The sequence below is a fragment of the Melospiza georgiana genome, chromosome 9 (assembly GCF_028018845.1).
Source record: "Melospiza georgiana isolate bMelGeo1 chromosome 9, bMelGeo1.pri, whole genome shotgun sequence".
In the NCBI taxonomy this organism is placed as follows: domain Eukaryota; kingdom Metazoa; phylum Chordata; class Aves; order Passeriformes; family Passerellidae; genus Melospiza; species Melospiza georgiana.
In genome coordinates this window covers 29,880,602-29,905,555 of record NC_080438.1, presented here as the reverse complement: position 1 = coordinate 29,905,555, position 24,954 = coordinate 29,880,602, and the positions used below count along the sequence as shown (strand labels likewise).

Below are 24,954 nucleotides of genomic sequence, written 5' to 3'. Positions count from 1 at the left end.
TCCCATGGTGCAGCTTCCTCTTGCTGAGTGGCAGGTATCAGAGAGGAACCAATCCCCACCTGGCTCCTGGCAGGGAGTTGTAGGAACATTTCCCATGGCATAAAGCTCCAAATCCCATTAGCCTGACAGACAAGGGCTGCACAGGCACAAATTGTCACAGGGGAACAGTCTGGGCTCTACTTTGCAGCTCCTGTAGGTGTGGTGGGAAGGAGCAGCTGGAGGAACTGAGCCCAGATAAAGCCATCAGAGCACAGGAAACTTTGCCTCTCATTCTGAAGGTGCTGAAAGGAGCTGGGAGCCCCAGGAGAGGAGAGCTGTGTGTCACCAGCCAGCTGTTAGCACCAGGATGGGCAGAGAGCAGCTTTTAGCACAGCTTGATTGGAAAACACTCCCAGTTCCATTAGGAGGAAGCCAGGACTGACCTGCTTTAACAAGAGGCCAACCATAAACTCTGGGGTCACTTGTTCACACAATGCTTGAAAGGCAAATTAGAGCAGCCAGATTGTTTTTCCCCCACTAATCTCAGCTTCCTGCTTTAGTGCTCTGCAGCCAGCCAGGGAAACCTGTGGGACAATCCTGCCAAGGATTGGGCAGCATGGTGTGGAAAGCACAGCTCTCCCAGCCTCAGGCCCTTCCTGGGTCCTGCCTTGGCTTTTTAGACTCTTTGCATCTGGTTTCTGAGGGGTTTTATCCATTCCACAGCAGAGCAGCTCCCCCAGCAGAGCTGTCAGTGCAGAGACCCCTCACCTGTGTACAGGTGAGATAAGAAGCCTTTTGTCAGCACATCAGACTCCCTTGGAAGTGGTGCTGGCAGGTTGGGATGAGGGTGGGATGTTCCACATTCCTGGGGAATACAGCTGCTCCCCCAGCCCTGCCCAGGGACCATCCTAAGTTTCATTTCTGGGCAGAAGGTGAGATGGGACACAGGGATTGCAGGATTTGGGTGGCAAAGGCAAGCAAACCAAGAGGGGACAGGACCTAAACCCATCCCACTAATGTGAGTGCTGCCAGGAAAAGGGCAGGAAGGTGCAGCTGCACAGCCCTAACATCAAACCAAGCTCCAGCTGTCTCCAAAGTGACCCTCTCTGTGCCCTTGGGTAAGATATTGCACATTAATGCCTGCAAATCTGATTATTCCAAGGCTCTTACTGTCCCCATTCAACAAACAAGCTCATCCAAACTGGGATAAAGTATTTGTGCTCCTTTCCCAGGAAAGTTTCCAAGATAGTAAAAAAAGTGTGTGAAGAATTTGGTATTTATAATTCCTAGAGCTTTTTGTTTAAGGAAAAGCCAGGAGCCCACGTGCTGCCCCAAAAGTTGTGTAAGGAGCAGCACACCCAACCTCCAGCAGCGCTGGGGACAAAGAGAGGCAGCAAAGGGGACAAGGGGTGCTGAGGGCTGGGGTTTATTGGCTATCCTTAGCAGCAAAACAGTGTTCTTAAATACAGGGATGAAATCAATATTCCTATTTTAGTGCCAGTTGGCTGGGGAGGGGCTGGGCTGCCTCCCCCCGTGCTCACTGCAGCTCTATGTGATGACGGTGGGCCCCGAGCGGCCGGTCCTCTCGTGGAGCTGGGAAAGTTTCAGTGCAATGGAAATGAGGGGTGCCAGCATCACCTGCAGGGAGCAAAGAGAGGCCTCAGAACTGCAGAGCTGCACACAGAACTGTGCAGCGTTCCCACACTGCATCCCTCAGCACCCAGGCCAGGCTGGGACACCCAAAGCTCAGCTCTCCCGACCAAAGGCTGCTTTGGGCATGGGGGATTTTCAGTCCTTTTGTCAATTATGGCACAGTAAGTTAGGCACAAAGAGCCCACAGAGTGTTTGCTGGGGAATACAGACTCAGAGACTATCCTGAGTTGGAAGGATCTCTAAGGATCATGGAGTCCAGCTGCTGGCCATGCACAGACACCCCAACAATCCCACCCTGTCCCTGGGAGCATTGTCCAAACACTCCTGGAGCTCTGGCAGCCTTGGGGCTGTGACCATTCCCTGGGGAGCCTGGGCAGCGCCCAGCCATCTTCTGGGTGAAAAACCCTTCCCTGATATCCAGGCTAAACCTAAATACAAGAGGAGGATTCTTATCCTGCAGCGCCCACAAGAGCTCAGCAGCATTTGTAAATGATGTTGCAAAACATTTACTGAACTCAGTGCAGAACGGGGCAGTCTCACCTTAGGTACAGCTGCATCCTGTGATCCACTGATTTTTTTAAAGCAGGCACAGGGGTAACACAGACAGGAAAACTGTGCTGTGGCAGAGGCAGCTGTGAGGGATTCTCAGGAATACTTGCTCCAAACTGAGCTCTTTAAAATAATCCTATTGATACTGGCACAAAAGATACAAACCTCCGACTCTCTAAATTCCTGTCATCTCCACAGATCTCCAAGCAAAACAGGGCTTAAAAAGGGCTGACTCAGGCAGGCAGCAGTGACAGGAGTGAGGTGCAGCACCCACCTGTGGGTCTTGGTTGATTTTCTGAGCATCCTTCTCGTAGCTGTCGATGTAGAGGCGCACGGTGGCCCCCGCGCTGCCGGTGCCGCTCAGCCGGAAGATGATGCGGGAGCCGTCGGAGAAGATGAGCCTCAGACCCTGCTCGGGGCACGGAGGGAGGGAAGCTCTCAGCTCTGGGACCATGGGTAGCCCAGGGGTGTTCCATGATCCCCATGGTGCCTCAGGTTTAGCTTTTATATGTTTCACGTTCTGAGCTGCTTTAGTGTGTAATTCTGAGATTTGTATTAGGGGATGCTGAGCTCTGTGCACAGAGCAGGGAGACAAAACAGTTCCTGCTCCTGATGGGCACCAAGGACAAATGATCCAAATCTCAGCCCCAGAGCACAAACAACAGCAGAATCAAGAGAGAAAAACAAGCATGAGACTGCATAACCTAAAGGTAAAATTGGACAATTAACTTGAAGATGTAAATGGAGCAGAACTTATAAAAGTGAGAGACTTTGTAACCAGTTGACCATTTTGTGACCATTTCAGTTGATCTTGGGTGCAGCCCTGGCTGGGCTCTTGGGGTTTATTGGCTATCCTTAGCAGCAAAACAGTGTTCTTAAATACAGGGATAAAATCAATATTCCTCTTTTAGTGACAGTTTGCCAGAGGAAGGGGCTGGGCTGCCCCAGTGCTCACTGCAGCACGGGCTGGCTCTATGTGATGACGGTGGGCCCGGAGCGGCCCGTGTAACCATTTATCCTTTTAACAAATCCTTACTTTATTCTTTAACTCTGTCTAGTCTCTGTTCTAGGTCAGCCTTCACAGGCATCACCCTGCATGGCTGTGTCACACCTGCGCCATCCCTCCCCTTCAGGGACCCACAGAAAGCTCCTGTGCTCCCCTCTCCCCATTCCCAGAGGGATTAATGCCCATCCTAACCCACACTGCAGAACCTGAAACAAGAGCCGGGTGCCAGCCACAGCATTCCCAGGCACTGCTCTGGATGGAAAGAGGACATGGAGGAAACAGTCCCAGCTCAGGCCAGGCTGTGCCCACCTGGTTCCTGGAGACGCTGCCATCCACGGGGTCGTTGTACTCGAAGTTGTCAGCTTTCTCCACCGTGTACACCTTGTCCCCGCTCGACAGCTGCTTCCCCACGAAGGAGCGGTCGAACATCACCGCCTCCAAATCCTTCATCATTTTGTTGGCAGCATCTGCATCCACCTCCTCATAGTCGTACCTGCACCAGCACCACACACAGGGATTAGGGAGGAGGATGCAATGAGTTGGGATGGTTTGGGATGCCCTTATCGAGCTCTGGGGGTGTTCTCTGCTCCCATCCAGGCAGAAAAGGCACATCCAAGCACCAGAACACATTGCCCAGAGAAGCTGTCCCTGGATCCCTGGCAGTGTCCAAGGCCAGGTTGGACTGACTTGGAGCAACGTGGGATAGTGGAAGGTGTCCCTGCCATGGCACTGGATGGGCTTTAAGGTGCCTCCCACCCCAGCCCAGTGTGGGATTCTGTGGAAAGAGAGGAGGATCCATGTGCAGCACTACACACACATCCTCGGGATGCAGCACAGCATATCACAAGCATTTGGCGCCAGGAGATGAAAGCACAAAGTGCTGTCTCACACTGAGTCTCACAGACCGAGGGCCAGGGCCAAGATCCAACTGCCTGCCAAGAATTTCCTGCAGTTGTGCCCCCAGCACTGCACCAGCTCCCTCGTGGTTACTGTGAACACCCTCAGTGCATCCCCCCAGCAAACTGCAGCTGTGACTGCAGCAGGAAACATCCAGTGCCAGCTTTGATGTCCCTGCCCAGGCAGAGAGGCAGCAGAGAGTGGCTGGAGCCCACTCCAGGACCCCAGAGTCCACATTCCCATTGCCAGCAGGATTTGTGCTGCTGTTTGCTGCCTGAGCTGTCCAGCCCTGCACTCAGCCTGCTCTGCACACATACCTCAGGGCTAAAAGGCTGCCTCTTTATCCTAGACTTTGGCATTTTCCCCCAGGTTTCCATGCCTCAGATGTGTGCTGGCTTTTTGGTGAGTTGGGGGGAAAAAAGAAAAAAAAAAGGAGAGACAAGTTCTTTCACTTGGCAATTTGAGACAGAATTTTCATGTAGATCTTCCAAGCTGAAAGATTTCTGCCTAATGCTTTCACAGTGTTCCCACCTCTGCTTGTGTGCAGGCTGGTTCTCATTCCTTCCCTTGCCATGTCCCATGTCTACTGCAGCTTCAGTTTGAGTATTTGGGGGCTGGACAGGAACTCAACCAGGGAGATAACAGCCATGAGGCTGGGCATCCATTCTGTGAGATGCTGCTGTCACTGAAGATATCACAAATTAACTTGTGACATGGGGCCTCAAGAATACTGATCCCATGGCATAAATTACTCTTGAAGGAAAAAAATCTCAAAAGGATAAAAAAGGTGCTTTACAAGTATAAAATGTCCAGACTTTGGTAGCAGGTTTACATCTGGAGTAACAATCCAAAGCTGGACACCACAAAGGGCTATGGTGAATGCCAAGTGTTTGGGGAAGGGAAGGACACAGGAACAGCCTGATGGTGACACAGCAGTGCCACCAGGGCTCTGCTCTGCACAGGACAGGGAATGGGAGGTGTCAGGAGCACTCTGCCCACCTGGTGAAGAAGTTCCTGCCATACTTCTGCCAGTGGTCCTTCATGATGTCCTCCACGCTCTGCTTGCGGGCGGCCAGGATGGAGAGCCAGGCCAGCACTGCCCACAGCCCGTCCTTCTCTCGGATGTGGTCAGAGCCTGGGGGAGCCACAGCACAGACACAGCTCCCAATTCCCACTCCTCACACCACAGCCCCACCTGGTCTCCTCCCCCCATCCCCTGCACAGCATTTCCAGAGCTCCATCCCTGCTGTGTTGTTAAAATGGGTCAGATCTCATCTGCTCCAGCCCAAGTGAAACGCTCAGCATCTTTTAACACACACACACTCATTGCTCACACATCCTTAACTCTGTTCCAAGGAAATAAAAGGGAATGCACAGTAAAAAAGGCATCAAATAAAAAACAAAAGGCAAATGCAAAAGAGCAGCTTGGGAAGGAGAGCATCAACAAGAACATCAACTCCTCAGCAGCTGTTGTGTCCTGCCTGCCAAGGAGCACCCTGGCATCATCTCCTGGCCCAGCACCAAGGGGAATGTCATTCCTCCCGAGGAACCAAACCCCAACAACCCCAAAATCACCCCAGAACAGGGAGAGGAGCAGCAGCCATGGGGCTGGCAGCAGCAGGGCAAGGAGAGGCTCCATCCACCTGCAGAGAGCAGGAGAGCCTCCAGCCTGCTCTCACTGGGGGCTGGAACAGCCCCTCTGTTAAAGGAGGATTCACAGAGTGGATCAGGTTGGAAGGGACCTGTGGGGCATCTGGTCCAACCTCCCTGCTCAAGCAGGGCCATCCCTGAGCCCAGGATTGCAGCCAGATTTTTGATGTTTCTAGTGAGGGAGATTCCACACCTCTCTGGGCGATCTGTCCCACACAGTGAGGAAGTTCCTCCTCGTGTTCAGGTGGAATTCCCTGCCCCAGTTTGTGCCCATTACCTCTCTTTGTGAATTCCCCCAAAGCTGGCACTGCAAGGAGAGCAGGAAGCAGCCAGAGGCAGCCCAGCCTTGCCCTGGGAGCACAGTGGGATCACACAGCACTGATCCCTTGGGAAACCTGAGAGGTGCTGGACCTTACACAGCCCCCAAATGAAATGGGATCAGATGGCCCAGAGCACACCCAGCCCACACTCGGTGCCTCTGGCAAGCCAGCTCCACCCTGTGCCCCACACATGCAAAGTTTTCCCCTTCCTGCTCTGGAAAACCTCCAAACAGGTATTAAAGAAATGCCAGGAGAGCACTGCAGAGCAGCCATGGCACCCTCTGAAGGAGTGCCAGAGTGGGAATGCTCTGGGAAAGGGCTGGGGCAGGGCAGGGGTTACGTGGTGCACAAATCCCACTGTTGTGGATGTGGCCATAAATTATCCCCACAGTCCCTCAGGGTGGAGAGAGCTGGGCAGAGGTGACACAGAGGAATGCTAAATAAACACCAGTCCCATGTGATGCATCAACTTATAGCTGGAATAAAATACCCAGGGAAGCAAGCAGGAATTCTGTCATGTCTCATTACTCTAATTGCTGCTGCACTCCAGTCCCACTGCCCCACAGTTTGTTTCAATTTTTACTGGGTCTTTGGGCTGCTCTTTCACCTCTCTCCCTTTCAACACTCCCATTCAGCCCAGCTCCAAACAACTCCTCATTAACTTCCTATCAACCAACCCTCCTCACCCTTTTCACTCCTTTTTCCTTCCTGACTGCATTTGCCACATGGGAAATCCCCTTTGCATTTTAGGGGAGTCCAACTCTCCTGGGCCCTTTCCCAATCTGTTCCCCCAAACTCCTTCAGCTCCCACCACCTGGATGTGCTGCTGCCTGGCCAAAATCCCAAACCTCTCTCTCAGACTGGAATCACTGATTTGGGAGGCAGTCCCTTAGGGATGGACAGAAACTGAGCTTGTTGCTCTTACAAAGGTGGAAACAGTTTTGGGGAGCTGCTCATTTGAGATCAACTCCCATCAGCAGCTCCAGGAATTTGGTTTTATTTACCTCCTGAAGCACCAGTGCCCTCTCATTAGCCAAGGTCCAGGATATAAACTCAGCACATGCTGAAATCACTCAGGGCAAAGCTCCAGAATCTTTCTTTACTCATTATTTACTTCAAGATTTCCTTACAGAGATACCAGGTTCTCTGAAATTCACCCTTTCTTCCAACCCACAGACAAATCCCAGCCCCACATATCAGAGTAATACCTGACTGTAAAAATATTGTCCCTGGAGACTGCTCAGCCCCACAGAGCTGTGATTCCATTTCCTCAGCCCTAGGAAAGCTGGGCTAATCCTCTCCTGTCAAGCTGTGCATTCCAGCTCCACAAAGCACTTCACTCCAGGAATCTGGGGGTTTAAGGCACCCACACACAAGCTAAAAGGTTTTTCTGGGGTGGTGGTAAGAAAACACACAAAGTTTGAGTGAGAAATTCCCTCAGGACCTTGTGCCTTGCATATCCCACCAGAGATGCTGAGAGAATAGGAAAAACATCATCTCAGGGAGAGTTCAGACAAAACTCACTCAGCCTTTGGGCAGGAATCAGATGCTCATTCAGGGAAGGTCCCATTTCCACAGGGGAGATTCCAGGCAGGGCTCAGGAAATGCAGAGACCTCCTGGGAATCCTGACTGTCCTGAGCACCCTGCTCTGACCTGGAGCAAATCCTGCTCCCATCCACTTCCCTACACACCCCCAGTAAATTCCTTGTGATGTTCACTTGGTTTCTCAGTGACTCAATAACTCACTTAGACTGTTCAAAGGCAAGTGTTAATTTAAACTTTATAAATCATACCTTGTTTTCAGAACAGGAAAATGAGGGCCCTATTAAGTTCAGAGATTTAATAGTGACCTGAAACCTTCCCTAATAAAACTCTGTGCTCCAAACCGTATTTCTTTCCAGAAATGAAAACATTGAGAAGGTTTTCCTGGCCACCAGGAGTTGAAAAATACATTTAGCATTGCATTTAATCCCCACAGACTCAGTGACCGGGCTGCTAAAGAGGCCCCCAAACCTCCACCTCCATGTGCCTTCCTGGAGAACTGGAGGAGAAGGAGCTCCTACCTCACAAATCCTTTAGCATTGTGTTCATCTCCACATTAATTCCTCCAAGCCTTTTTAAAATATTTTAATATTTTTCAAGTATTAACAACTGCAGATGAAAGATAAATCCCAGGCTCTAAAGAATAAACAACTAAGAGGAGGAACACCACCATCATGGGTGATACTGGGAATGCTGACTTACCAGTCCCAAAGCTTTCCTCTCCACACAGAGACAGTTTGTTGGCATCCATCAAGTTTCCAAAGAACTTCCAGCCCGTTGGAGTCTCATACAAAGCAATCTTTGTGGCCTGGGCCACCCTGCCAAGGTAAGAAGGCCAAGTCACATCCCTGGAGTCTCGGTGTTCCCAGGGGAAATGGGATCAGCAGCTCTGCTGGGGTGCCACTGAAGACAGGGGATGCCACAGCTTTGGAACAATCCCTGTATTTAGAACAATCCCAGTGTGATATCTGGGAGATGGGTGGGATGTGCATTTACAGAACAGATACAAACACACAGCTCTTCAAAGCGATTTTAGGTTGCAGATCTCAAAGCATTTCACCAAGAAAGCATCACTATCAAATTTAAGGAAAAGAAGGGTAGGGAAGGGTAATTTGTTTGGGATTATCTGTAGGGAAAAGAAAGGGCCAAGAGCTCAGCCCAGCTCTGCTATGTCCCCAGGCAGGGTTTAACCCATCAAACCTCACTGTTGCCCTGGCACTGCTGCACTCCTCACCAGAGCAAAAACACACGGGACAGGTCAGGGTGAAACCTCAGGAAAGGGGCACAGCATGCCCTGGCAGGGCTCTCTGCCCTATGCCTGCCCACAGAGGGGTTGCTGTTACCTGTGCAGGGCCCCGCTGGTGGGCACACCATGCCCTGGCAGGGCTCCCTGCCCACAGAGGGGTTGCTGTTACCTGTCCAGGGCCCCGCTGGTGGGCATGCTGCGGGCCAGGCCGCGCACCCCTGTCTGCTGGAAGTAGGGGATGCTGAAGATGTTAGCGGCGATGACGGCCACCGAGTCGGAGGGGTTGACAAAGAAGCCGTGCTTGCCCAAAATCATGTTCCGGTCCTGGGGGAGACAGCACGGGCACAGCTCAGCCCCCTGCCCAGCCCATAAACCCAGCTCCCTCTGCCCAGCCCATAAACCCAGCAGTCCCCAGAGATTTTCTGAAATAAACACGGAGCTTTGAAGAAGTTACACAGCAGCACTTCCACAGTGTTTCTCCTTCCTGCTGATTTTTCACAGGTTTAAAGTTATTAAAATACAATAATTGGGATTATTGATACAGTATCCAGCTATTTCTGTGGTGGTTCACTTCACTCATGATTAGAGAGAGGCAGAGGAAAGGTGCTCCTCAGTCCCCAGAGGTGGTTAGAGGGAAGGAAGGGGAACTCTGAGCACTCCTTTACCCCATCTCCATCAAAGGCAGCTCCAAAGTCGTACTCTCCTGTCTTCATGGTCTGCACCAGGTCAGCAGCATAGGTCAGGTTGGGGTCAGGGTGGTGGCCCCCAAAGTCCTCCAGGGGGGTGCAGTTCACAGCTGAATTTGCTGGGGCTCCCAGCTCCTCACACAGGATCTTCTTGACATAAGGGCCCACAACTGTCTCAGCAAAACAGAGGGGAAAGAGCTGGCTCAGCCCCCAGGCAGCCCTGCACCACCCACCTCAGGCTGCTCAGTTTGGGTCACTTTGGGTGCTTTGTGGTTTAGGAGCTCACATCAAAATCCATCCCATCCCTGCAGGTGACCCAGGCCAGTATGGACAGGGCCTGAGGCAGCCTGGGACAGTGGAAGGTGTCCCTGCCCGTGGCAGGGGTGGAACTGGATGAGCTTTAAGATCCTTCCCAGCCCAAACCATTTCAGAATTGTATGAAACATTTCACAGAATCCTAGAATGTTTTGGGTTGGAAGGGACTTTAAAGATCAGCTCATCCCATCCCCAAAACACAACGCTTGACAAAAGAAAATAACACAAGACATAAAAAGTTTGCTCCCAAAAAGAAAAATCCAGTGGGTTACAAACCAAACCCCAAACTTGCAATATAAATCCCTGTCTGGGGTGGGTGACAAATCCCCAGAGACCCCTGACCCCACAGTGCCCCAAGCCCAGCCCTTTTACCCCCGTGCATGGCATCGATGCGAATCTTGAGCTGGTTCTTCCCTGAGAGCAGCTCCTTCAAGGCACTGAAGTCAAAGATGTTCCTCAGCATGCTGGCATAGGCTTCCACAGAGTCCACAATTTCCACTGGGAAAGAGAAGCAGACAGGGATCAACCCTCACAGCCTGGAATTGTGATAGCCAAGCCCTGCTGCTGTGCTGAGGGCCCAGCTCAGCACAAAGCCCTTGAACATCCCAGAATAGGGACAGCAATAATGGGGCTAAATTAGCAATTTAATTACAGGCTCTCACTGCTAATCAGGTCACAAGTGGACCTACAAAATCAAACTCTGTTCCCACTTAAGGCTCCCTGGACTTCCTTCAAGAGAGATCAATCTCATTTCACTTAAATTTAAAAATATGTATATAAAATCAGATCTTTAATTTCCACCAAAGTCAATGGGAAGTGTGAACTTCATAGTTCAAAAAGTTGCACCTTTGCAGCCAACATAAAAACAAAATACAGCATAAAAATCCCACTATAAAGAAATGGAGACTGAGAGAAATACCAACTTTTATCATCTTTTAACTTTGTTAATTACAAGCACCAGGAGATGGTAAAAAAATACTTGCTGTATTTTTAAGAAGTCTTTTTCTAATTTATTTTCATATTTTACTGCTGACTCAGAAGAGTCATATGTGAAATGTAACAGCTTTCCCACTCATGGTGACAACTTCTATATGTGAAACCATGGAAAAAAATCAGTTGAAATATTAAACTCTGCAATTTTTAATTAGGAAAATGCACTGTAACTGCATTTTTCTGTTTTCAAGTACATGTTTGCCTTGCAGAAAAAACAGCCTTTGATTTTAGGGAAGTTTGATGGATGAAGGTTTTGCTACTTCTGTTTTGATTATATCAATCAAAATCAATAAATAAAGGAATGCCAGGAGCAATGTCCTCACATGATTATGCAACAGGTGAGAAGGAGAGGTCAGAATGGCCACAGAAACACCCCAGTTCCTCACCCTTGCCAAGAGGAAAAACATTTGTTTACCTGTAAATGGCTTAAATTTGTTCTCCAAGTCAAACTGCTGCTTCCCAATGGTGCCCAAGTCCACCTGGAGATCTGGGCAGATTGCATATTCCTCAATTTTCTTGCTGATTTGGAAAATTTTATCCGTGATGGCTTCAGGAGCAGGACCTGCAAAATGAAATGGGCAAAGGGAAGATGTTAAAGAATCCAACTGCAAGAGGAGTGAACTTGAGGAACAGAGCAAGGACCTGGGCTGGGAATGGAGAGGAACACCAGGGAATGAGGGGAGCAGAGCATCACTGGCTCCATTAGGGAAAGCACTGCTCAGGGCACTGATTCCTGGGATGTGAACAGAAATGTGGATTCTTGGGTGGTGTGGGAAATGGATTTGTAGGGAATTCTCAAAGGCTGGCAGAAGGCTCACACAGTGTGCATCTGTATGCAAACCTTGAGACAAGAAATGCTGACTTAGAAATGCCATGGAGATGGCAAATGAATTAGAATTGCTGGGAGAGAGATTAAACTAGAAACAAATTTCAAAGGGTGGCCTTGCGAATAAGACTAGGTACTTTAGAGAAATTGAACTATGAAAGATGCATGAACCCATGAAGAGTAATTTTTGATGATTGGCTTTAAGCCATTTACAGCATGGGGTGACTGAAGCTGATAGGCCAAGAGATACTTATAATATATTGCAATTAGGGAATAGTTTGCTTCTGATTGCGATGGTGTGAATTATACCATCTGTATCGTCTCACCCTTCACATGGAACTGAAAATGGAATAAAAGCTTTTAAGCACCTCTCAGTTGCCCCATCTCTGGGTCAGACAAGGCCTCAATGACACAGAGGGACACAAGAAATGAGCAATGACAGCAGCAGCGGGCGGGAGGCAGCAGGGAGAGGGCTGACCTCCGTTGGCAATGTTGAACTTGATGCCGAAGTCGCCGCTGGGCCCGCCGGGGTTGTGGCTGGCCGTGAGGATGATGCCCCCGATGGCCTTGATCTTGCGGATGAGGCAGGACACGGCCGGCGTGGACAGGATGCCGTGCTGGCCGATCACCAGGCGCCCGATCTGCGGGGAGGAGCACACACAGCCTCAGGGACAGCCCAGCCCACACCGGTGCTGTGGCCGCAGCTCTCTGGCACAGGGAGACACGGGCACTTCCCCAGGCATCCTTCTGGGAAAGGCTGCGGGAGCAGCAGGGAAAAGAATGAGAAACAGTTCTTACCTTAACCTGCTGTACCTGGTACTGTGCACTTGTGCAATGTGTTATGGAGATTTCTTTACCAATTAATTAACCAATGGTGAGGGTCTTTTAATTAAAGGACCAATCAAGTTCACGTGTAGCAAAATAGGGTATAAAAAAGCAATGGGTTTCGTAATAAAGAAAATTAATCAGCCTTCTGCTCATTTACATAACTTATTGCCCAGTTCTGGCCCGTTGCACTGACAGAGTTGGAGGTTTGCACAAACAGGATGGGACTGCTGGGACATGTTCCTTGAGCTTTATGAGCATCAGCCTCATTGCGTGGTTGAGACAATTGAAAGATGGCAACAGCTCATGTCCTGCCAGCAGCAGCCAAAGATTTCTTTGGTATAGAGCATTTAAAAAACTTTCTAGTCAACAGCATATTGTTAAAGCTTACAGATAATTGTTCTAGCCAATCACTAAAACCACACATACACCTGCTTCACACAATGTGTGTTTTTATGTTTTCTATTAACAATCCACAATACTCCAGTATTAGGCCTAAAACCTTCTACTGTCTTGCTAAGCATATTTTCTGCAGTCTTAAGGTCTATCTTAACCAAGCCTAAAACTCAAACTGTTGTTTCCTGTCCTTGCTTGCTGTACTATTGTAACTTATCTACTTTCAGCTAGCTGCAAGTTCTCTGCTCTTTCTGTTTCTGAGGCCTGCTTACACAGCTTTCTGAAAGTCTTCTCACCTTCACTATTTCCCACTCAGCCCAAACCCCAAACTCTGCCAACAGGTAAAGCACAGCCCTGCTCCTGCCAAAGCTCCCCATGGTGTATCCCACCCCGCTCTGTTGGAGCATTTTCCTCCATGAATGCTGCACATGGATGTACTGAAGGGCTGGCATTAAACACCACAAAAACAGCATTCCCTCTGGCTGTGGCCTCAAAATCTGCCTTCAAAACACACAACGGGGCAGAGAGAAGCCAAAAGAACACAAAACTTGAACATCCTGGGAGCAGCTGCAGATTCCTCCTCCTTCCCATAAATCCAGGGATATCTCCGAGATTGCATCCAGAGCAATGTGCTGAGCAATACAGCCCCTTCAGAGTCCAGGCAATAAACCCAGGGGAGCAGAATTCCCTGGAAGAACACACTCCTTCCCACAGCCCCAGATGAGGTGAGAGGATTTAAAACCTCACCAGGGTCAGACCCAGAACAGGCGGGGGAAAGAGAAGGGATCTCATTCAATCCCAAGCTGGAGCAGCAATCAAGAGCAGCATTCCCAGGCTGTGGTGGGTGCTGAGCCAAGGGCAGGGATGGCTGTGATTCCTGACCCCTGGCACTGCCAGGTGCTAAGCCCCAGCCTCGCTGCCCATCAGTTATTGCATGGTCCAGCTGTCACAGCCCAGCTGCTGGCAGAGCTGCATCTCCAGAAAATAACAGCAGAAATGGGAAAAAAGCACTTTACAAACCCAAACTGAGGGCCTTGCCCACAGCAGCTCACACTGGAGCCCTGGCTGTGCCCACACACTGATCACACATTTACTGCACCTCACGTTTCATTTGAAGCAGGGTTTGCTTTGCCCCATTCTCAGACAAGTCCTGTGCTTTATTCCAGCCTCCAAACCTTGCTCCTTCAGTTTCCCTGAGAACTCACAGGACCTCCAGAAGCTTCTCTCCAAAGCTTCCCCTCCTGCTCCCCAGTTTCCCTGAGAGGGTGACGTTCTGCAGCACCCTGTGCATCAGTGCCCCAGGAACGCTGCAGAGGAAGGGGAAATAAGGGATTTTCCCTGCCAAAGCAGGCAGCAGCTGCAGGAGAGTTGGATGAACACATCAAATCCCTTGTCCCTGCCTTCCCTGCACACCTGAGCTGCAGCTTTTCCCCACAGCAAGGAAGGAAGGGAAGAAACAGAAACACTTGTCTTCATGTGAGCTGCTCTGAGATTTGGGTCCTCCGTGGCTTCCAGAGGTTTTCAGCTGCCATTCCCCACCCATCCAATGCTGAATCCTTTGTGGTAGGTTGCTTGGTGTAACAATGTGCTGAACGATTTACACTTCATCCTTTTTGAGTCTGGGGAATTTCTTATGAGGAAAACCTCAGACTGCAATGATGGACAAACACCTTTCATGGATTTCTCAAAACAGACCCACCACTTTGTGCACAAGTTTGGGTTACAGCACTTCCAAACCACCCAGGCAATAATTCCACACTGGTTTTACTGAGAGCCCCATGAGGATGCACACAGGGACCTCCTGCACACTAGGAACAGCTTTTCCAGGTCATGGAAGCCCCAGAGTGTCCCCAGCCCACCCTTGCAGGCCTTTCTGTGCAGGAGATGCAGCCCAAGGCACCAATCCACACCCTGAACACAGCACTGACAGGCACCAGCCAGACTGAGGAGAAAAATCCATGGAAAACACCCAAACCACCCCCTAAATCCCATTTAGGCAGACCTGGGCCCAGTGCTGGAGAGAAAAGTCTGAGCAGGTGGAGACGAGCCTGATCTCCCCTCACCAGCAGATCTGTCCTGGTGTCAGGCACTCCAAGCCTGGCTCTGTGCACATTTCCGGCTCTTCTGCTCTGCCCATACACTGATTTCAAAGGAAGACATTCATCTGTAATGCCTGAAGATTTTTTCCCCACAAGATTTTAAAAATAAATGAATAAAATTCTCTCATCCTATTTTTCCCATTCACTATTGATTACACTGTCCTCGTCAGGTTTTTTGTCAAACAAACTCCTAAAATCCAGGTCCCTTGGCACAAAGTTTGCTCTGCAGAGCCTTTTCTTCTTAAAAAGCAGAAGGAAACAAAGACAAAAGCCCATGGCATGAACCATGATCTACCAGAAACACACAAGCCTCTTGCTCTGCTTCCAAAACACAGAATTCCAGCACAACTGAGCTCCCTATAAAGGCTGTCACTCACTTGCTGACTCTCATATCAACTTTCAAAGGCTCCCTAAGCATTTATCCCACAGCCACAACTTACACCTGGTGAGAAAGGCAGAACATTCTTCTTTCTTCTCCTTTGCCACTCTCATGGCTCTCCCTGTTAGTCCATTTCTGAACAGTATCAGGGGTTTATATTCTTGTGCAAAGACTGAAAAACCCACAGGTGCCAACAGCTTGGGGCACGTCAAAGCACAAAACAAGGACACACAAACCCCAGCAGAATTTATTTTCCTTTCTCCACATGTATTCTCTGCCCAACTGCAACACTTAGAGTGAAAAAACAGTAATTTCTGTACTCCCCAGCTGATCAGCCATTAAAAACATCACTCTTAGCAGTTGAATAAAGCCTTAGGGGAAATTAAATCTCCCAGTGCCTAATTTCTGCTGGATTTCTGCATTTCTCAGCCACACCCCGCAGGAATTCAGCCGTTTAACATTTACCAACCCCATTGGCAGCAGCCATTTGGACAATCAGTTCCACTGCAGACTTATTGAGGTACCTCCCATCGCCTCCAACCACCAGAGAGGCTCCTTGGCGATCCCTTAGGTCTATGGAAAAAAAGATACTCTGGATGAAATTCTGCAAATAGTTCAGCTTGGATTCAAAGAAGAAGGTCTTCCTCCTCAGGCCGCTGGTTCCCGGTTTCTGGTCGCCGTAGGGAGAGGTTGGCACCGTCACCACAGGCAGGGGAGCGTCTTCCATGGCCCTTTGTCACACAGGTGCATTTAAAAAGCCAAATATGGCAAAATTAACCCCCAAGCTTGACACAGCAATGGCCCACCTATGAGGCAGTTCGGGGGAGCCGCTGAGCCCCCCCAAAAATAGCTCCCTGCACCTTCTGTAACCGAAGCCGCGTCCTCGCACTTGCGGCGGGGGATCAATGTCAGGGAGGAGGCACAATTCCACGCTGCTGTCCCTCGCTGTAAAGGATTGCTGTCCTCCCTGTCACCTCCTGGTGGCCACAGGCACTGCTCCCGGCCATGCCATGGAGCCCAGCAGTGTCGATCCGCGTGGATCTGCCTGGGGCAGGGAGGTGGGAGCAGCCCAGCCCCGCTGGGATGTGTTTGCCCAGTTCCACAGGGCAGGGCGGCACGCTGGGGCTCTGGAGGCAAACTTCCAGCAGGATCCTGCTGGAGCTATTTTGCAAAGTCTGGTGAGTTAAAGGTCACTCTTAAAATGGAAGGGAACAGATCTGTTACCTCCCGTTCGCTCATGCGACTCCTGCCCTGACAACCTGACTTCCCACGGCTCCCCGAAGCACAGGGAGAATTCCCAGCAGGAACAGCTGGGCAGCCTTGGGCTGCAAAGCCTCAGCTGAGCACCCCCAGCGAGTCTCACCCAGATTCAAACCACAAAAAACTATCAAATGTTTGGGAAAACTGCATCCCATAATGCTGCTCATTGTGGGACAGCCTAAACACAAACAGAAGAGACTCAGATCCCAAAAAACTGCTGTGAAGCCTCATCTTCCCAAGCGTGGGGAAGGGAAATGAAGGAAGGGAAGGCAGTGGAACTCCCATCCCTGTCAGTGTCCAAGGCCAGGGCTTGGAGCACCCTGGGATAGTGGGAGGTGTCCCTGCCCAGGGCAGAGGGAATGGGATGGCCTTTAGGGTCCCTTCCCACCCAAACTATTCCATGATTCTAAAATCAGCCTTTCCTCTAAGCCTTTAGCAAAACTCAGAGTCCTCTGCCTGGGCATTTATAGATATCACTGGGGCAATTAAAGAACAGACACTTGGTAGTTATTCTGTTTGTCCCACCATTAAAGGCAGCAAAAAGGAGATGTGTACACACAGCTGAATTGTGGCAGGTCTGAAGGTGCTCAGGGACTCTTTCCTGTGGTGCTGATTCTGTCATTGCTGCAATAATTGATATATTTTCTTCCAAAGAATGTCACAGAACCATACAGTTTGGAAAAGCCCTCTGGGATAATCCAGATAAACCCTAACCCTGCCAAGGCCACACTGACCATGTCCCCAATCCTGGTTTATCCATCAGCACATTGAAATGGAGTTGGATAATTTGTGTGACCCAACACACCTTTTACCCCAGCAGGGAGGCTGCCTGGGATACACAGCCCAACTGCTTTGTGTTTCATCCACCCACACCATTCCAGCATCCTGCAGCTCTCTTCATTCCCGTGCAAAGGGCCAGGTTTCCCTCTAGTGGCACAGAACCCAAAATCCAGCTCCCAAAATTGCACCTGGCAGGAAAAGGCCTAAGCAAGCTCTTTGCCTTCTGGCTGCCCTGGGAAATGCCATGGCATTAAGTGACAGGAGGAGGGCACAGGACACCCAGCAGCTCCTGTGACTGCACACGGGGTGTGCTTGGGTTTGCTGGCAGGGAAAAGCCCAGGGAGGGTGGGAATTGAGTGAAATTCAGTGCATGTGGAGCAGACAGAGGAATCAAACTAATTAAGGGCAGGAGCGTCATTCATGCAAATGTTTATGTTCATAAAGTGAAGCACAGTCTAGTAAATGAAATATTAAAATAATATAATAAGTAATACATAATAAGTATATTGTATATTATTATGAGATAATATTAATATTATATTATTATGATATAATATGAATATTATATTATTATATAAACTAATCTAGCTAAAACATTAAATAAAAATTTAAAATAGAAATTTTAAATCATGCATAAAAGGCACAGGGACAAGGACAGCCACACTCCTGGGGTGCTCCCTGGCTCCCAGGGCTTTCCTGCAACATCTCTTTGGGACAAACTCAATCACCAGTCACTGCCTAACCAGGACTGCTCAGGGGTTGGGGATCACACAGCTGCCAGAGGACTCAGAGGTGCAAAATGTCACCAAAGGTGGTTGCTGAGCACCTTTGCACTGGGCAGGGACTGGGGAAATGTCCTTTGCTCTGAGATCTGGGAGGCTTGGCTGGGTGAGTGCTCATTGCAAACCCCTCAGGTCATCTGCTCCCTCCCCACAGCTGGACCAAGGACACCCAGGTCTCCTCCTGGAAGTTGATTTAACTTGTTCTTGGAATGTTTTTCTCCAGGTAAGCCCTGCCAGTGCTTAATTAGCCTTGCAGCTGGAAGTGCTTCCCTGCAATCTGCTGGCACAGCAAACAAAAGATCATAATCCTCTTCCTGGCAGCTCCTCACTAAAAAATCCTCTGGCATCAGGGCTCTGAACACCCTCCCTGCTACAGCAAACAGCCCCAGTGTTTGTCCTAACAGCTTTTCCTTGTGCTCCTGTTCCCTGGATCTCTTATTCCCCATGGCAGGTGGAGGGAATCTCCCTCTCTCCACAGCCAGCCTGGCACTGACAGGGATATTTCCTAACCCAGCTCTCCTTTTACTGTCCTACACTTCACACACACAAGAGCAGAGTTAAAACTATTAACTAACTGTTGAATTTAATGATAGAAAGACAAACAAGACTGTTCTGAGAGGGCTTAAATTCATTAAGCATTGCAGAGCCACGGCTCCTGCTTTGCCTTAATTCCATGGTCCCCACCCATCCCCTCTCCCTGAGGGAGCTGTGCCATCTCTTTTGGGAGATGGAGCCTTCTTCACCTGGAGTCTTCCTCAAGCCTGAGACCAGGGCTAGGGTTAGAGCCAGACTCTGCCAGTTCCTCACTCTGACACAAACCCAGCCTTCCTCCAAGCTACAATTTTATATGTAGGCATTCAGGCAAGAAAAATAATTGTGGGTGGAACCCAGCATGGAAAGGTCAAACTGAATAGTAATTCCCTGTTCACCCTTGGGTTAGGCTTCTCCAAGGTCCAGGGTGCCCTCTCCTCCTTTCCTCCCCATTCCTCTCCCATGTTTTTGTCCCCATTCAGAGGGCAGATAAAGCCAATGTCCCCTCTGCGGGGCTGTGTTTAGCTGCAAGCTCCCTTTTCCAGTTTTGCAGGAGTTTTTGACAGCAAGCAGCTGCTGACAGGCATCTCCTGCTCCTTTTCTGTGCTCAGTCAAGACACTCAGCAAGAAGTCCTGGGCAGAAATGGAGTAAAACCACTTTACACTTCATCTGTGACTCCCCTTTAAGGCAGAATCCCATTCCCTTAGCTCCTGCCCTCAGGAAAGCTCCAGTGCTGCTGCTGTCCCTGCACATCGGCCATAAGAGGGTGCCAAGAGCCCTGGAAATCCCTCCTGAGCAGCTGCCAAAATCTGGCACTTTCTGCCCAGGATGACTCTGGTGCAGGCAGCCACTGCTGGGAGTGACATTTGGTAATGCCAGGACAAACGGAGCACCAAAAAATAAACATATTGCAAGTGTGTTATTGGTCATACAAGGAGAGCTGCTCCCACTGCAAAACGCTTTGTTTCTATTAGGAATTAATTTGAAATCCGAGTTTGAAAGTTGTTGTAGAGATTCCAGAGGGCAAAAAAGGATATTTGGCACCATCTCAAGAGCACAAGTGCACTCACATATGAATCACTCGAGAAAGAAGAGACTGTTCTGTTCCTACAACAGCTGAAAAGAAAAGGGCTGGCAGGGCTGGGAATGAATCCCCATCTCCAGGTTTGCCCCAATGGCAGGGGCTGAACTTTCCAGGGAAGCACTCAGCAGCCACCAGGATTGTGAAACCTTCTGTTCAATGGTCACACCACCTCACAGCACACCCAAAATCTGCACTTTATCTCTGCTGTCCTGCCCTGCACCAGGGAAAAGGGGAGGATCCCAGCAGCATTCCCTCAGTGCTCGAGGATTTCTGCCGCCAGCCTGCTGAGATAGAGCCCCTGGCCCTGGGTGCTCTTGGAAATCTGCACCTGAACCCAAAATACATTTTCCACTATCCCAGGTGGCTCCATGCTCTGTCCAACCTGGCCTTGGACACTTCCAGGGATGCAGGGGCAGCCACAGCTTCCATGGAGATCCTGTACCAGGGACACCCCACCCTCCCAGGGAACAATTGCTTCCCTACAGAATGACCTCAGCCAGTCCTGATGCAATCTCCCACACCCAGACCAGATCCTCTCTGAGGGCTGGTGCCCCAGTCCAGGACCTGTGCTCCTGGTGAGGCTTTATTTCCTGATTTTCACTTAAACCAAACTTCTTTTAAAACCAAGAAGTGATGTTTTTCTGGATAACTGGATGATCCTGCCAACTGTGTTTGCTCTCTACCCATCACATCTGCTGTTCATTTTGTTATTCTGCAGCTTGTTCTATGAATATGCACTATAAGTGTGCATGTTACACTTTTATTACTTCAGAATTCTGGCAACTTCTTACTGATCTAAGCTATCTCTTTATTTCTAAAATACATTTCAGCTCCTCATCTGAAGCATGAATCAATATTTTGGCCAGCTCAGGGTCATGACAGGATGCATTTCTCAATCCTGGTGAGCTCAGATTTGGAATAAGCCCTGGACAGCAGCTCTCCAGCCCAGCTCCCTGTCCCAGCCTTTGCCCTGACAAGGGGAAGACATTTCTGCCCTGCCAGCCCAGCCCCAGCTCAGGTGTCTGCTCATGCACATTGTCCCAGGAGATTACAGCTAAATCCCTGGTAGGATGAATTGCAGCTCTGCCTGCTGGATTTGCTGAGATTAACTGCAAAGCACCTTAGCTCTTTGCTCTGAGCTGGAGTTCCATGAGTGCAGAGTTGAAAATTCCAAAGGGGCACTGAAACTGGACAACCTGACCACTTAATCACCTTCCACTGTAAACTGACATAAGCCAATTAACTTTACAGGCCAAAGGAGTCTAGGCTGGTGTAAAAAGAGGCTGTGAGAGCTGCTGCCTTCTAAAATCCACATCATCTGCAGCCAGGAAATAGCCACAGTGGTATTTATTTCCTCACTTTAGATATCACATCTCAATTTCCCCTTCTGCCTCTGAGAAAAACAGTAACATAAGTCAGAAATTGAGGTTTTCCCTAGTGGCCTGGAGGATCCAGCATCACCACATCTCACCCTGGTTGCTTTTTGGAAGAACTTTCTTTATGAGCATTTTATTTTGATGGTTTGAGTCCCAGGAGCTTTTACCCAAAGGGAAGATCTCAGTGGGAGCTGGTCTGGGAGCTGTGGCAGAAGAGCACAAAGAAAAAGGGAGCTACCAAAGAGAGAGTGATAAATAAATGCAACAGGTTTGAGCACTTGGTTTCTCTGGGTAACTGAGGGGAGAGAAAGGTTAAAGCAGCCAAGGCAGGAACCCAAACTTCCTGGGGGAGAGAGAATAGCATTTCTAATAAAAGCCCTGTTTGTCCTGCAGCTATAAAACAAAAGCAGGCACTGTTTAACATGCAAGGCACAGCCTGGCACTCCAAACACCTTTCCAGCAACGTGCCTGAGAGTGGCAGCTTTGAGCACTTGGAAAAGTGTTCAGTTAGGAAGGAACCAAGGGCACAGTAAATCTGGGGAGCAGCAGGTGACAATGTCACTGCATCAGCCTGGTGCTGGTTCTATCATCACACCTGGATTTACAGTTTCTGCCCTTTCTGACATAAAATTATTGCACAGCCACAATTCTGCTGATCAGTGATGCTCCAGCAGGAGCTGTGAAGATCTGGTTTGTGGAATTTAAGAGTCAGACTCACCATGTGGGAATAATACCAAAGAAAGCTGGCACACAGGCCAAAACAAAGCTGGCAGGCTACACTGGATACCAGCTGGGAATGGCAAACAATTTCAGTTTACTCACAGAAATGCAAACTTTAAAATAAGATAAACACCTCTTAATCTCATAACTACAAACTGAGTAGTTGCAAATTTAAAAAAAACACTTAGTTCCATATTAACCATTCCAGGTGGAGACAAAATTCAAGCTAATTTTAGCATCCTTTGTTTTTATGCTGTAAAACTAAAGATCACTGGTTGTGGTCCTCATGTCTGTCCTGTGCCTGGAGAGCACCATTCAACCAGATCTTAAAACCAGGTGATTTTAGAGCATTCATCAACCACCTCTTCATCCTCAGGACCAGAAATGCACTTCTCCAGCAGTTTTGTTTTCTGAGTATTACTCAGCTTTTCTCAGCATGAGGCTGCTGAGCTTTCCCCCCAGACCTGGCTGCTGCAACCAGGAGATGTTTGAGCCCCAGCACATGGACAAAGCCACAGCTGCAGGAAGAAGTTCCCATGTGCTGGTTCCTGTTCTGCAGGGCACTTTCTTACCATGAGTGAAGTTGTCCATCCTTCTCTTTGAAGGGCAGGGAACTTCCAGTCACTTCATATTTACTATGAAGAAAGAGGATTTTAGGAGACTTACTTAACTACACTGTGGTAACCACCAGGGAACTGATATTTGCAATTACAGAGAAACCCCACTAACCAAGCATCCCTCAAGCACTCCAAAATACATCAAAATTTATTTCAAACCAGTGCTTTGCATTTGCTAAAGAAACCCTCTGGTTTTAGTCACCTCATTTCTTGGGACCAGAGAGTTTTGCTACTCTTGAGTTTGGCTATGCCTGCACTGCCTTATTTAGGCCAGAGATGCTAAAATATAGTAAATATCTGTAATCAAGTTTCCAGTGGCTCTGCCCTGTGTACCTCTGGTTATTTATCCAAGCTTTACCTGCTGCTCATTTATCAGCCCACATATTCTTCCACACGTTTCCTTCCCCCACCTCCCATTTTTCCCGCCTTTCCCCAACATTTTCTGCCTTCAGAGCCAATTCTGTGTCAGCACTTGGAATTCACATGGATGAAATGCTCCAAGGCAAATTCCTGCCAGCAAGGGCAGCCCTTGGGACCCGCTGCTGCAGCTCTGGCAGCGAGCTCAGCTCTGCTCCTACGTGAGGGACTGCACGGTCCAGGGGAGGACCCGAGACATTCCCAGCCCTCCAGAACACCTCAGCAGCCCCCAGCAGGGCTCCAGCCCAGGCCTCTGCTGCTGGGATGGAGCTGAAGTGTAAATGATGGAGAGGTCGGTGCCTGGAATGCTGCCACAGCCCACCAGGCCCTGGGTGAACACACAAAAAGCTGCACACACTCAACAGCTCATCCCAGGGAACAAGTTCCCCACTCTGCCTCTTCACAGTGATCCACAGGGATCCTGTCTGTGTGTGCACTCGGGCAGGAATGCTGCATATTCCAACTGCAACCTCCTCCCAGAACAAACAAATAAAGCAGTGCCTGCTGCTTTGCCATCAGGGAAGGTTGCTCTACCCATCACTTCCAGAGGTGCATGCAGCATCCCAGGATGCTGGGCTATGGAATCAGAGGTGAGCAGCTGTCACACATCACAAAAGACAAATTTCTACATGGCTTAAAAAGAGTCCAAACCAGTTATTTGCTTCTCTATGCCCTAAGAAGGCAGCAATCACAAATTATTATTTTTTTCCATTAAGTCAGATATTTAGAGGTGTTGGGGTACGTGGAAATTTGAACTAGGTAACTCTGAGGTTCTACCCTAAGCACCAGCACCCTCAGCCCCTCTCTACTTTGTCGTCTATGAGGAAGAATGTTTGCTGCTGGTGCCTCAGGAGAAGGGGATAGTTTTCCTTTGGAAAAGAGTAAATGTAGGGGAAAGCCTCCCTTTGCAAACCTGACTTCAGCACATCTCTCCCCATCAGTACCACACTCCCTGCTGGGATTCCCTTGGGCTGGACTAACCCACGGAGGAATCCCCCAGCAGCGAGAAACATTCCAATACTGTGGAAGGGAACGCTGCTCCCTCCCAACACCTCTCAGCCGGTCTGTGCTTTAGCTGGAAACCCCAACCACAGAAGAAGTAGGAATTAGAGCAAAGTCGTGTTTGCTCCACACCTCCGCCCTGGCCAATGTCCACTCTCTCCCGCAGGCAGGCAGAGGCTGCCGGGGGCGTTTTCCTGCCCGGACCGCGAGCTGTCCCCTCCAGCCCCGTCAGCTCATCCATCTGTCACTCACCGCGTTACTTCCACGCCGCGGACACGCCGAGCGCCAGCGATTTCCGCCGGCCGCGGGTGGGGAGCGCACCCGGTGCTTACCCCGGTGTACGGAGGGACCTCACACCGAGAGAGAGCTCCCGCTCGGTGCTTACCCCGGTGTACGGAGGGACCGTACACCGAGAGCCTCCTCCCAGCTCGGTGCTTACCCCGGTGTACGGAGGGACCGTACACCGAGAGCTCCCTCCCGCTCGGTGCTTACCCCGTTGGCGGCGGCGATGCGCACGATGAGCTGGATGGCGTCTCTCATGTAGAAGCGGCCGTCGCCTCCCACCACGAGCGTGGCGTCCTGGCGCTCGGCGGGCGGCACGGTGGCCAGAATGCTCTGGATGAAGTTCTCGGTGTAGTTGGCATTGCTCTGGAACACCGTCACCCGCTTGCGCAGCCCGCTGGTGCCCGGCTTCTGGTCGCCGTAGGGCTTGGTCTGCACGGTCACGATCCGCACCATGGCCGGCGCCGGCGGAGTTCCGGGAGCCGCGGGGGAACCGCGGCCGCCCCGGCCCCGCCGCCGCCCCGCGACCGCCCCTTAAAGGCACCGCCCGCGGGTGGCAAACGCGGCCCAGCCCCGAGCGCCTCCGTGTCCCCGTGCTCTGTTCAACCCGAGCCATGCAACCATGGAATGGTTTAGGTTTAGGAAAGAGCTTGAAGGTTTTCAAGTGCTGCCGTTCCTCAGCAGTGCCAATGCCACCACTTTAAGCCATGTCCCCAAGTGCCACATCCACATGGTTTTTT

At 50.0% G+C, this 24,954-nt stretch overlaps 1 protein-coding gene across 1 annotated transcript; it reads right to left on the bottom strand.

Annotated features, from left to right (window-relative positions):
* Nucleotides 1-1,391: 1,391 nt before the first annotated feature.
* Nucleotides 1,392-24,696, bottom strand: PGM1 (phosphoglucomutase 1). Its single transcript, XM_058030000.1, has 11 exons — nucleotides 24,425-24,696; nucleotides 12,142-12,304; nucleotides 11,253-11,399; nucleotides 10,217-10,342; nucleotides 9,509-9,699; nucleotides 9,013-9,167; nucleotides 8,300-8,415; nucleotides 5,084-5,219; nucleotides 3,497-3,680; nucleotides 2,456-2,590; nucleotides 1,392-1,617 (listed from the first exon to the last, which is right to left on the bottom strand). Exons 1-11 carry the CDS (start codon nucleotides 24,668-24,670, stop codon nucleotides 1,528-1,530), a joined length of 1,689 nt encoding a protein of 562 aa, XP_057885983.1. The 5' UTR covers nucleotides 24,671-24,696; the 3' UTR covers nucleotides 1,392-1,527.
* Between the last annotated feature and the right edge of the window lie 258 nt (nucleotides 24,697-24,954).

What these genes read in the sequence shown, in the direction of transcription:
- PGM1 (XM_058030000.1), bottom strand. Translation starts at nt 24,670, where the DNA reads ATGGTGCGGATCGTGACCGTGCAGACCAAGCCCTACGGCGACCAGAAG. An exon ending in GTTCAACATTGCCAACGGAG is followed by an intron (nt 11,400 to 12,141) that starts GTCAGCCCTCTC and finishes TTCATTTTGCAG; the next exon opens with GTCCTGCTCCTGAAGCCATC. An exon ending in GGCAGGAACTTCTTCACCAG is followed by an intron (nt 3,681 to 5,083) that starts GTGGGCAGAGTG and finishes GTGCTGGTGCAG; the next exon opens with GTACGACTATGAGGAGGTGG.